A 13,366-nucleotide genomic window follows, 5' to 3' on the forward strand; every position below is an offset into this window, starting at 1 on the left:
CTTTTGGCTGCTGTCCCAGCCTCCTGGCCTCCTGCCTGCTTCCTTAGCCTGCACCCCCCAGCCCTGCTGGTGATTCTGGGGACTCCTTGTCTTTTCAATCAATTCCTTTTCTGCTTAAATCAGTCTGGTTTAGATTCTGTTACTTGCAATTAAGAACTCTGACTGATTCCAAAGTAGCCAGCCTCTAAGGTGACTCCCAATGACTTTTGCCAATAGGGCTGACCTATGTGACTAGTAGAATAGCAGAGTGTGATTCAGGAAGCTAGGTCTTAAAAGGCTTGCCCTTTACTCTCTCATATCACTTGCTCTGGGGGAAGCCAGCTGCCATGCTGTGAGGACACTCAAGCAGCCTCATGGAAAGGTTCACATGGCAGGCAACTGAGGCCTCCTGCCAATAGCCAGCATCAATCACAGGAGTAAGTTGTGCTGGAAGCAGGTCCCCCAGTCTCAGTCAAGCCTTCAGATGACTGTAGTCCCAGCTGGCATTTTGCTGCAGCCTCATGAGAGACCCTGAGCCCAAACCAACTACCCAGTCAAATTGCTTCTAAATTCCTGGCCCTCAGAAACTGTGTGAGATAATAAATATTAATCATTGTTTTAAGCCACTAAGTCACAATGTGATTTGTTAACATAAACATAAATAATACAAATACAATTTTTAATTTTAACAGTCTACCAAATTGCCCTTCAAAAGGTAACAGCTAGCCAAGCATGGTGGCCTGTGCCTATAGTTCCAGCTAGTTGGGAGGCTGAAGTGGGAGGATCGCTTGAGTCCCAGAATTTGAGGCTGCAGTGAGCTATGATCACGTCACTGCACTCCAGTCTGAGTGACAGAGCAAGATTCTGTCTCTACAAAAATAAAAATAAGTAAAAAACCAACAAGGCAACAGCTTTAACTTGATTGACTCTCTAAAGAAAAATAGAGGCCAGGTGCAGTGGCTCAAACCTGTAATCCCAGCACTTTGGGAGGCCAAAGTGGGCGGATTGCTTGAGCTCAGGAGTTCGAGACCAGGCTGGCCAACATGATAAAACCCCTTCTCTACCAAAAATGCAAAAAGTAACTGGACATGGTGGCATGCGCCTGTAGTTCCAGTTGTTCAGGAGGCTGAAGCGTGAGAATCGCTTGCGCCTGGGAGATGAAGGTTGCAGTGAGCTGAGATCGTGCCACTGCGCTCCAACCTGGGTGACAGAGTGAGACCCTGTCTCAAAAAAAGAAAAAGAAAAAATACTACTAATAACAAGATGGCAACAGCAATGTACATGCTCAACACCCCATGGCAGAATGACAAAAGCCACTGGTTTTGGAAAGGAGTGGAGGAAAAAAAATTGACCCCTGCTGAGGTCTCATCCTTAGTGCCTCCCTAAGTTATAGAATTTTGCTTTGTCACCAGGCTGGAGCGTGGTGGTGTGATCTCAGCTCATTTCAGCCTTGACTTCCCAGGCTCAAGTGATCTTCCTGCCTCAGCCTCCCTTGTAGCTGGGACTACAGGTGCCCACCACGATGCCCGACTAAATTTTTTTGTATTTGTTTGTAGAAATGGGGTTTCGCCGTGTTGGCCAGGCTGGTCTTGAAGTCATGGGCTGAAGCAATCCTCCTGCCTTGGGCTCCCAAAGTGTTGGGATTACAGGCATGAGACACCATGCCCAGCCCTTCTAAATTGTAGAATTCTGAATTGGCTCCTGAGAGCCCCACTGCCATCACAGGACCCAGAAGGCAGCTATGGAATCATCATTCTTGTATAGTACAGTCAGTCCAGGTGGGCAGGGATGTGCCAGCATCTGGCCTTGTGGACAGGCAGACAAGGAGAAATCTGAGTAGCGACAAAGCCACAGCTGTCAGGCCACATTCAGTAACTGGCAGCCGCCAGGAGCATGCAAGTGAGCCGGCAGATGGCAGAAATTCCCTGGGCTGGTCAGGAAAGGGGTCTCAAAATAACAGAGAACCTGGGTCCATGGGCATCTGCACTTGTAGCCAAGACAGCAGCCAGGACTGAGCACTTCTGGGCTACCCTGGCCTAAGACTCTTGGACCTAACTGTGGAGACTCAGGGCTCAGGAGGAGACAGAGTTACAGTAGTGGAGGAGGGAGGGGAGAAAGGGGACCCATGTGTCCTGAGCACTAAATATATGGCAGGCATGGAATCTTCCAGGTAGGTCATCATCGTGCCCATTTTACAGGTGAGGAAACGGAGGCTCAGTGAGGTTCAATTACTTGCCTAGTGTTGGAGTCCAAATTCCATTACATCACACAGCCTCCAGGGCCTAGGCAAGACTAATTGGTGTGTTGTGTTTCCTATTGCTCAGTCAAAGGAGGGCCCTGAGGAGTGACCTCACTCTCTTCCAGTGAGAAAGATATTCCCACAAGCTCTGCTCTCTCCACTTTCTTTCTTTTCCTTTCTTTCTTTTCTTTTCTTTTTTTTTTTTTTTTTTTTTGAGATGGAATTTCGCTCTTATTGCCCAGGCTGGAGTGCAAGTGGCACAATCTCAGCTCACAGCAATCTTCACCTCCTGGGTTCAAGCAATTCCCCTGCCTCAGCCTCCCGAATAGCTGAGATTACAGGCATGCACCACCACACCCGACTAATTTTGTGTTTTTAGTAGAGACGAGGTTTCTCCATGTTGGTCAGGCTGGTCTCGAACTCCTGACCTCAGGTGATCCGCCCGCCTCGGCCTCCCAAAGTGCTGGGATTACAGGCATGAGCCATCGCACCCGGCCAGTCTCCACTTTCAGAGCTGGCCCCTCAGGCTCTCATGGTGGAGTACTCAGAAGATCTCTGACATCAGTGGTAATGATCCTGCCTTGCCCATCTGTCTGCTCTAACAAACCTGGCATGTCCTTGTAAAACCGTCATGCAAGGGTTGCCTGCTACATGCCACGCAGCATGCTGGGCCTATAGCATAGGCAAGGCAAACTTCCTGCCCTGCAAAGAGTTCACAGTCCAAACAGGGAGGCTGAGAAGTAAAAAGAGGGCTACTGCCTCAAGCTGTCAGGATTACAGTAGAGAGAAACTCAGGGGGAAATGGGAGCCCTGAGAAGGGACACTTTACCTGGGCTGGGAGCATCAAGGAAGCTTCCTGAAGATAATCTCTGAGCTGAGTCTTTAACAGTGAGAAGTAGCCCACCTGTGGAAGGGAGGGAGGGAGTGCCAGGCAGAGGAAACTGCATATGCAAAAGCCTGGAGGTGTGGAATTTTCTAGGATCGGTTAGGCATTGCACATACCAGGAGTATAGAGTTTGGAAGGAGACAGGACAGGGAGGAGGGACAAGAGATGGAGCTGGAGAGATGAGTTGGGGCCAGATCCTGAAAGTGGGGAATCAAAAATTGAAGGGGAGATGTTAGGAACAGGTTTGCATTTTCTAAGGATTACTCCAGCTGCAAAGTAGACAATCAGGTTATAATGAGGGCAGAGAAACCAGTGAGGAGCCCACGGTAGAGACCCAGGAAGGAACCTATGAAGGTCTGAGCTGTGATCATGGCACTGGAGACAGAGGGCGGGAGGCACAAGGGAGCAGCCTCTGGGGGACTTTGTGGCCAAGAGGGAGGAACGACATCCTCTCCCTGGCCTTTGTAGTGACATGGTCCAATGTGTCCTGTTTTGTCTGAAGTCCTTTTGTGTTGGATTTTCTATTGCTTGCAATCAAAAGTTTTATTTATTTATTTTTATTTTTATTTTTTGAGACAGTGTCACCCAGGCTGGAATGCAGTGGCGTGATCTTGGCTCACTGCAACCTCTGCCTCCCAGGGTTCAAGGGATTCTCCTGCCTCAGCCTCTCGAGTCGCTGGGACTACAGGCACATGCCACCATGCCCGGTTAATTTTTTTGTATTTTTAGCAGAGATGAGGTTTTGACATGTTGGCCAGGTGGGTCTCAAACTCCTGACCTCAAGTAATCCACCTGCATCAGCCTCCCAAGGTGCTGGGATTACAGGCATGAGTCACTGCACCCAGCCTTATTTGTTTATTTTTATTTTCACAGTCTGTAACAAGCAATCAAGAGTTTTAGTTCTCACGTGGGCCCACTTGTCCAGAAAGGCAAACGGATGCTTCAAGTAATGACACTGCTATCTCCATTCTCTTCCTTCTTTTTAAATTAATAGGCTTTTTTTTTCTTGTCTCCTTCACCATTAGATGTTTATTTATTTATTTATCTTTTTGAGATGGAGTCTTGCTCTGTCATCCAGGCTGGAGTATGGTGGCACGATCTCACCTCACTGCAACCTCCGCCTTCTGGTTTTCAAGCGATTCTCCTGCTTCAGCCTCCCGGGTAGCTGGGATTATAGGCGTGTACCACCACTCCCAGCTAATATTTTGCATTTTTAGTAGAGACAGGGTTTCACCATGTTGGCCAGGCTGGTCTTGAACTACTGACCTCAGGTGATCCGCCCACCTAGGCCTCCCAAAGTGTTGGGATTACAGGCATGAACCACACCCACCCTAGACTATATTTTTTAGAGAAGTTTCAGGTTTACAGAAATATGGAGCCAAAAGTACATGTTCCTATGTACCCCTCTCACCCCAACTCCCCATTCCCTATTATTATGTTATTTTAATGTGGTATATTTGTTACAATTGACATGCCCATATTGACGCATTATTAAACTCCATAGTTAATATTAGGATGCATTCTTCTCTTTCCTTTTCGAGACAGGCTCTCAATCAGTCATCCAGGCTGGAGTGCAGTGGCATGATCCTGGCTCACTGCAACCTTCTCCTCCCGGGCTCAAGCCATCCTTCCACCTCAGCCTCCTGAGTAGTTGAGAGCACAGGTGCATGCCACCACACTTGGCCTTTATTTTTCTTTTTGAGACACGGTCTCACTCTGTCACCCAGGTTGGTGTGCAGTGGCACGATCTCGGCTCACTGCAACCTCCACTTCTTGGGCTCAAGCAATCCTCCCACCTCAGCCTCAGTCTTCTGAGTAGCCGGGACCACAAGTGGCTGCCACCATGCCCAGCTAATTTTTTTTTGAATTTTTGATAGAAATAGGGTTTCACCATATTGCCCCAGCTGGTCTCAAATTCTTGAGCTCAAGCAATCCCCCTGCCTCAGCCTCCCAAAGTGCTGAGCCACCACTCCCAGCCAAGCTTGGCTTTTTAAAAGTTTTTTGTAGACTCAGGATACAACTATATTGCCCAGGCTGGTCTCGAACCCCTGAGCTTGAGCAATCTTCCTGCCTCCACTTCCCAAAGTACTGGGATTTCAGGCATGAGCCACTGCACTTGGCCTAGGGTGCATTCTTTGTGTTGCACATTCTATAGGTTTTGACAGATGTATGACATTCATCCAGCAGCATCGATAGCATCATGGAGAATAAGTTTTACTGCCCTAAAAGTCCTCCCCCTCTCCTTGCTGACAACCACTGATCTTTTCACTGTCTTCACACTTTTACCTTTCCCAGGATGTCATACCATAGTTGGTATCAAATAGTATGTAGCCTTTTCAGATTGGCTTTTTTTTTTTTGAGATGGGGTCTCACTATGTTGCTCAGGCTGCACTCGAACTCCGAGGCTCCAGTTATCCTTCCTCTTCAGCCGCGAGCAGCTAGAACCATGAACAAGTGCCCCACACCCAGATTAGGACTGGCTTTTCACTTAGCAGTATGCATGTAAGTTTCCTCCCTTCTCATTACTTGATAACTCATTTCTTTCTATTGGTAAATACTTCTCATCACTGAATAATATTCAACTGTGCAGATGTATCATCGTTTATGCACTCACCTATTGAGGAACATTTTGATTGTTTCCAAGTCTATGCAATTAGGAATAAAGCTGCTATAAAGATTCATGTGCAGGCTGGCCACAGTGGCCCATGCTTGCAATCCCAGCACTTTGGGAGGCTGAGGCAGGAGGATCACTTGAGCCTAGGAGGTTGAGGCTGCAGTGAGCCATCTTCGCACCACTGCACTCCAGCCTGGGTTACAGTGCTAGACCTTGTCTCAAAAAAATAAACAAACAAAAGCTTCATGTGCAGGTTTTTGTGTGGACATAAGCACTCATGTAGTCTGAAGAAATAGGAAGGAGTAGGATTGCTGGATCATATGGTAAGGATCTCTACTCCTTTTTCATGTCCGTCCCCTCTGGTAGGGAGACTAGAGGGTGACACCAGCTAGAAAAATGATGTCTGCAAAGCATAGGTCTTGGATTTGTGTAACACAGAATGATCCTTCCTGAGGAGCAAAGGGTGTTCTCTTGGGACAGAGGTCCTTGCATGGGTAGCCCAAATATCCTGGATTATACATACGAGGGAGGGGCATTGGCTCTCATCACAGTTTCAAGGGATCTAAGAAGCAAAAGAAATGAAGCTGTGGTTTTTCCCTGCAGCCGAAGGCATCCTCACAGAAGGGAAGGGGAGTGCAACAGATAAGCTCAGTACTCTGAATCCTATAGAGTGAAAAACAGCCCTCTAGTTCTCATTTCTTTTTTTTTTTTGAGACGGAGTCTCGCTCTGTAGCCCGGGCTGGAGTGCAGTGGCCGGATCTCAGCTCACTGCAAGCTCCACCTCCCAGGTTTACGCCATTCTCCTGCCTCAGCCTCCAGAGTAGCTGGGACTACAGGCGCCCGCCACCTCGCCCGGCTAGCTTTTTGTATTTTTTAGTAGAGACGGGGTTTCACGGTGTTCGCCAGGATGGTCTCGATCTCCTGACCTCGTGATCCACCCGTCTCGGCCTCCCAAAGTGCTGGGATTACAGGCTTGAGCCACCGCGCCCGGCCCTTTTTTTTTTTTTTTTTTTTTTTTTGAGATGGAGTCTTGCTCTGTTGCCTATGCTGGAGTGCAGCGGCACCATCTCTGCTCACTGCAAACTCTGCCTCCCTGGTTCAAGGGATTCTCCCACCTCAGCCTCCTGAGTAGCTGGGATTACAGGTGTGCACCACCAGGCCAGCTATATTTTTACTAGAAATGGGGTTTCACCATGTTGACCAGGCTAGTCTTGAACTCCTGACCTCAAGTGATCCTCCCGCGTCAGCCTCCCAAAGTGCTGGGACCACAGACGTGAGCTACCGTGCCTGGCCTCTAGTTCCCATTTCTAACTGTACTTCAGGACTCGGTGTCAAACAGAAGCCCTGGATGGGACTTGGCTCCTATAGAAAATACCCTACTCTCTCCTTTAATTCAAGAAAATTCCAGGCACGTTGATGTGATGGTCACATTATTTGTACAATGTAAAAAGAAACAGCTGTGAGATAGAAAGGCAGGTGATTTCTTTATTGTAAAGATAGCAGTTACAAAAGAGAATAAATATGACAACAGGATATATTTGTTAAAAATACAACATAACCCCTTGTATTTGGGAGCAACTCCAAGAACTCACAAGTATGGGGGGTAAGAACATCTACAGCTCGATACCCTGAAACAGATGTTAGAAACTGGCTAATGGTGAGCATGGCCATGACTTTGGGGATGTTTGAAAGGCCCTGGATCTGTCACTTGGGAATGTCAGGGGTCTACTGTAATACAATTTGCACAGAGTCAGAGTGACCAGGAACCCTTTTACTCATTGGTATCCTAACTGTTCTTTCATTCTTACAGTGAAGTAGCACAGTATTTAAGAGTAGGAAAAAGGCTGAACTGGGAAGACACAGACGAGCAGGGTGAAGAGGGAGGGACTGGGGGAATGCTAAGGGGCCAGGAGAAAGGTGGCAGGAAGGAGCAGACCTCTGTCCTTTCTCTAATGTGTGTCACCGTGGCGGCATGCTGTTCCTCCTGTTGAAGAGTGAATGGGCAGTGGTCCACCCAGCCTCCATTAAGACCCACCATTACCCAGGAACAGAAGATGTAAAAGCAACTGGCAGAATCCTACCAAAGATGAGAACAGGCAAGTTGGATGGGAAGCAGAGGAGTGCAGAGAATTCCTCTTGAAAATGGGCATTTTCTCTGAGGACCCAAAAAGACAGACATATCTTTACAAATTGACAGAGACTACTCTTTGATGTGGAATGGTAAAGGGACAAGGACGAAGTGAAGGTCGCTGAGAAGATACAAGTTCTGGCTACGGGTAGGGTGGAGGAGCAGAGGCCGGAGACAGAGATGGGCAGGCATCTGGCCCACCCCAGGACCCCCGGAGGGGCTTGGACACTGGGAGGAATGAAGGCTGGCATGGGAGCTGGCACAGGGTGATGGGTGGAGATGATGGCTCAGGAGGGGACTGGCAGCAGTGATGAAGATGCCTGTCATCTCTTCCTGGGGCATCTGTGAGGCACAGCTGTGGGCAGAGGGCAAGGTCAGCAGGACTATGTACTGAAGTTGGCCTTGAGCTCCTGGAAGGCCGCCTGGCGAAGCCGCCTCTCCTCCTCCTCCCGCTTCCGCTCATCTTGTTCAGCTTTCAACTCCGCTTCAAACTTACTGGCCGATGACAAGGCTTGGACCTGCAGAGAAACAGCAGACACAGACCAACAGAGTAAGGCAGGGCAGAGGACCCTGGAGCTGCTGACACCTGAGCGAACAGCCCATTCAGCAGACCTAGGGACAAGGCAACGTGGGCCTATGGAGGGCAGGACCCCAGCAAGCACTCTTTCCGTGTGGCCTTCAGAAGTTGCTTTCTGTTGGCACAGACACCATCTCTAACACATCACTGGATTTGTTGCTGTGCCCCCATGTGCTTCTTTTGCTGGGGTTGGTCATTCTACTTGACGTTTTTTTCAGGATACAGTTTAACATCCCAGTTTATTAACCACTTTTACATTATTTTAATTTCACACTAATATTGTTCAGTTGTAGGGAAAAAGGCAAACTAAAATGAATCCCCTGATGGGATTTTTTTTTTTTTTTTTTTTTTTTTTTTTTTTTTTTTTTGAGACGGAGTCTCACTCTGTCACTCAGGCTGGAGTGCAGTGGCATGATCTTGGTTCACTGCAATCTCCGCCTCCCAGGTTCAAGCAATTCTTCTGTCTCAGCCTCCCGAGTAGCTAGGACTACAGGCGCACATCACCATGCCTGGCTAATTTTTACATTTTTAGTAGAGAAGGGGTTTCACCATATTGGTCAGGCTGGTCTCGAACTCCTGACCTCAGGTGATTCACCGGCCCTGACCTCCCAAAGTGCTAGGATTACAGGCATGAGCCACTGCACCCAGTCCCCTCATGGGATTTTGACTGGAATTGCATCCATCTGCCTATGGCAAAGGGATACCTTTAAAATACATTTCTCCGTGGGCTGGGTGTGGTGGTGACTCAAGCCTGTAATCCCAGCACTTTGGGAGGCTGAAGCGGGCGGATCACCTGAGGCCAGGAGTTTGAGACCAGCCTGGCCAATATGGTGAAACCCTGTCCCTACTAAAAATACAAAAAATAGCCAGGCGTGGTGACATGTGCCTGTAATCCCAGCTACTCAGGGGCTGAGGCAGGAGAATCACTTGAGCCTTGGTGGTCGAGGCTGCAGTGAGACTCCATCTCAAAATAACAATAATAATTTTTAAAAATACAGTTTTCGCTGAATGCCTCAGTTTTCATTCACTTATGCCTTTATGTTGCTCACTAAATCAGTCGTCCTATATTTGCTTCTGGATATTACATGGTTTTGCTGGTATTGTGAATGGAATTTGGTGCCATTTGAGTATTTTAAATCAACAATTTGTCTTCAATAATATCATATCGGATAAAACCATCTAAAAATCATCTGTTCTAGAACTGATTCTGTGAGTGTGTCTCAATTTGTAAAATTTCCAAACTCGTTGAGTATGTACTTTTTTTTTTTTTTTTTTTTTTTTTAAGACAGTCTCACTCTTGCCCAGGCTGGAGTGTAATGCCGCAATCTTAGCTCACTGCAACCTGTGCCTCCGGGGCTCAACTGATCCTTCTGCCTCAGCCACTCTAGTAGCTGGGATTACAGGAACACGTCATCACATGCCTGGCTAATTTCTGTATTTTTAGTAGACGCAGGGTTTTACCATGTCACCCAGGCTGGTCTTGAACTCTTGAGCTCAAGCAATTCACCCGCCTCAGCCTCTCAAAGTGCTAGAATTACAGGCATGAGCCACCACACCCAGCCTTATGTATGTTATTTTAATAGACTATTACATTGTTCTCCAAAGCTGCTGTTCTGATTTACACCCCCACAATCACGAACTGGAAGCTCTCATTTCCCCACAACATTGCCAAGGTTATCATTAATGTTTTTACTTTTTGCCAATCAGATAGCCAACAACCTTGTTTTATTTCCTCTTTTGTAAATTGCCCGTTTATATCCTTTGCCCACATTTCTATTCAGTTATTATATTATTATTTTAAAATTTGCAGTTCCTTTTTTTTTTTTTTTTAAGAAACAGTCTTGCTCCATCGCCCAGGTTGAGGCTGAAGTACAGTGGCACAATCAGTCCCCTACAGCCTCGAACTCCCGAGCTCAAGCAATCCTCCTACCTCAGCATCCTGAGCAGCTAGGCCTATAGGTGCATGCCACCTGTAGGTTAGTTTTTAAAATTTTTTGTAGAGATGGGGTTGCACTATGTTGCCTAGGCTGGTCTCAAACTCCTGGGCTCAAGCAATTCTCCCACCTCAGCCTCTTAAAGCATTTGGATTATAGGCATGTACCACTGAGCTCAGCCCCAATTTGACTTACATAAGGCAAATAAATAAATAAATAAATAAAAGAATATTTACTTTCCTTATAAATTCTAGGTATTAGTCTCTGGTTATACATATTTTAGTTACTTTCTCCCAGTTTTTTGCTCATCTTTTAGCTCTAAGGCATTTGGGATGACACACATATTTAACATTTTGATGTAATCAAATTGATCAAGCATTTCCGTTCTGCCATTTGCATTTTATGGCATGTTTAAGAAGGTCTTCTAAACCCCCGAGGTTCTAAACCCATTTTCCTGAATTTCCTTTTAATACCTTTGTGGTTTTGTGTTCTCATTTGGCCCCTTAAACCACAAAAATAAGCTCACTTATTTCACTTTTCTTTCCCGTCAGAAGGCAATGTGCTGTCATCTTAACAAGATTGTAGGGAGGCACACTTCACACATGGGCATGAAAACCCAGTCATCACATTATGAACCACAAAAGGATCTAAGTGCACTTATTTTAGTGAAGAGTATAAAGTAGGGACTTGACTTTATCTTCCTAAGTGCATAGCTAATTGTCTCAGCACCTTTTATTGCTAGCCCATTATTCTCCCAATTTTCTTCATATTCTAAGTTCCCACATGAAAGAGATGTTTCTATTCTCTATCCTGTGCCACTGACTGATTTGTTTATTCCTGCACCCATACTGTGTGATTTAATATTACTGCTTTATAGAATGCCTTGATATTTATGAGGAAAATAAATATTCTTTTTTTTCTTTTTTCTTTTTTTTTTTTTTGAGGCGGAGTTTCACTCTCATTGCCCAGGCTGGAGTGCAATGGTACGATCTCGGCTCACTGCAATCTCTGCCTCCCAGGTTCAAGCGATTCTCCTGCCTCAGTCTCCTGAGTAGCTGGGATTACAGGCAGGCGCCACCACGCCCAGCTAATTTTGTTTTTTAGTAGAGATGAGGTTTGTCCATGTTGGTCAGGTTGGTCTCGAACTCTCCACCTCAGGTGATCCGCCCGCCTCAGCCTTCCAAAGTGCTAGGATTACAGGTGTGAGCCATTGCGCTTGGCCAATATTCTTTTACCGTGCTAAAGAAGCATTGTTTTCTTATTTTAAAATGTTTTATTATGAATGGGTATTAAACTTTACCAAATACCTTTGAGATATTTAATTTAAATGACTTTTTTCTTGATATACCTATGATAGCAACATTTTCAAATCATTCTTGCAGTTTTAACATATACATCCTTAAATGTAATCACTGCATTCCGTTTTTTGAAGTTGTTAAGATTCTTTTTTTTTTTTTTTTTTTTTTGAGATGGAGTTTCACTCTGTCACCCAGGCTGGAGTTCAATGGTGTGATCTCAGCTCACTGCAACCTCCGCTTCCCGGGTTCAAGTGATTCTCCTGCTTCAGCCTCCCGAGTAGCTGGGATTATAGGCACATGCCACCATGCCCAGCTAATTTTTTTTTTTTCCAGTAGAGACAGGGTTTCACCATGTTGGCCAGCTGGTCTCGAACTCCTAAACTCAAGTGAGGTGCCCACCTTGGCCTCCCAAAGTTCTGGGATTACAAGCATGAGCCACTGCTCCTGGCCCCTGAAGTTTTAAGATTCTTAGAGCTACATTCATTGATATAATTTTTTTTCTAATGTGTCATTTTTATGTGACTTTATCAGAATCAATGGCTTCAGAGAATGAATATGATATGATCTTTTTCAATGTTTACATTCTTTTTATAACATTGGAGGACAAAGGAAGAAGTAATCCTTATATTTCCCAACATTTAACTGTCTTTTAGGGGAGTTGGAGCAGAGTTCTCAACTTTCTAAATGTCTTTTTTATTTTGAGACACGGTCTTAATCCGTCACCCAGATTGGAGTGCAGTGGTGCAGTCATGGCTTACTGCAGCCTCAATCTCCCAGGCTCAAGTGTTCCTCCCAATTCAGCCTCCTGAGTAGCTGGGACTACAGGCGTGCACTGCCACACCCAGCTACTATTTTTGTTTTTGTAATGACAAGATCTCACTATGTTGCCCAGGCTGGTCTCAAACTTCTGGGCTTAAGCAATCCTCCCACCTCAGCCTCCCAAAGTGCTGGGACTATAGGCATGAGCCACTGCGCCAGGCCTGGATGCTCCCATTTCAATGAAAAATCGCAGTGTCCACTTTCTAAATTCCCCTGCGTTTGACAGGGGTCCATTTCGGAAGACAGGTAACTCTGAGAATATTAACAGCAAGAGTTATGCTTATACAGAAAGGTGTGTGTGTGTGTGTGTGTGTGTGTGTGTGTGTGTGTGTGTGTGTAGAGATGGGGTCTTGCCATGTTGCTCAGGCTGGTCTCAAACTCCTGGGCTTAAGCAATCCTCTCACCTTGGCCTCCCAAGTGTGCTGGGATTGCAGGTGTGAGCCACTGCACCAGGTCACTTTTACTCTTACGGAATTATAATCCCTAGAGGCAGGGACTAAAAACTCCATTTTGTTATGTTTGCTTTTTGTTTTGTTTTGTTTTGTTTTGTTTTGTTTTGTTTTGTTTTAGAGACAGGGTCTTGCTCTGTTGTGTGGGCTGTGGTGCAGCGGCATGATCACAGCTCACTGCAACCTTGAACTCCTGGGCTTGAACAGTTCTCCTGCCTCAGCTTCCCAAAGTGTCCAGGTATGAGCCACTGCACCCAGCCTAATCTCTTCTAAAAACTGCTCCAGTCCTCCAAAATAGCATTTCCCCAGGGTTTCCTTGTACCTCTGATTACACCTTCTTCTTCTCCAAAGGCCTAAATGCCAGCCTTCCCCACAGTCCTGGCACCATTCTGTTCTACCATAGGTCAATCTCTAATCCTTGGTTTCAACGTATATCTTGTGAA

The 13,366-nt window shown here is 46.2% G+C and overlaps 1 protein-coding gene and 1 non-coding gene across 3 annotated transcripts in view; both read right to left on the reverse strand.

The window, feature by feature from the left end:
* Positions 1 to 7,183: 7,183 nt before the first annotated feature.
* EFHD1 (EF-hand domain family member D1) overlaps positions 7,184 to 13,366 on the reverse strand; it is a 164,148-nt gene continuing 157,965 nt past the window's right edge. For both annotated transcript variants that reach the window (XM_050751155.1, XM_050751156.1), the window contains one exon: positions 7,184 to 8,364. In XM_050751155.1, the coding sequence (XP_050607112.1) occupies positions 8,230 to 8,364 (135 nt within the window). In that variant the 3' untranslated portion in view covers positions 7,184 to 8,229. The remainder of the gene's footprint in view (positions 8,365 to 13,366) is intronic.
* LOC126933304 (small nucleolar RNA U13) lies at positions 10,903 to 11,004 on the reverse strand. Its single transcript, XR_007718541.1, has one exon. It is a non-coding gene; the product is annotated as a small nucleolar RNA U13 (small nucleolar RNA).

The sequence above is a fragment of the Macaca thibetana genome, chromosome 12, assembly GCF_024542745.1.
Source record: "Macaca thibetana thibetana isolate TM-01 chromosome 12, ASM2454274v1, whole genome shotgun sequence".
NCBI classification, from domain to species: domain Eukaryota; kingdom Metazoa; phylum Chordata; class Mammalia; order Primates; family Cercopithecidae; genus Macaca; species Macaca thibetana.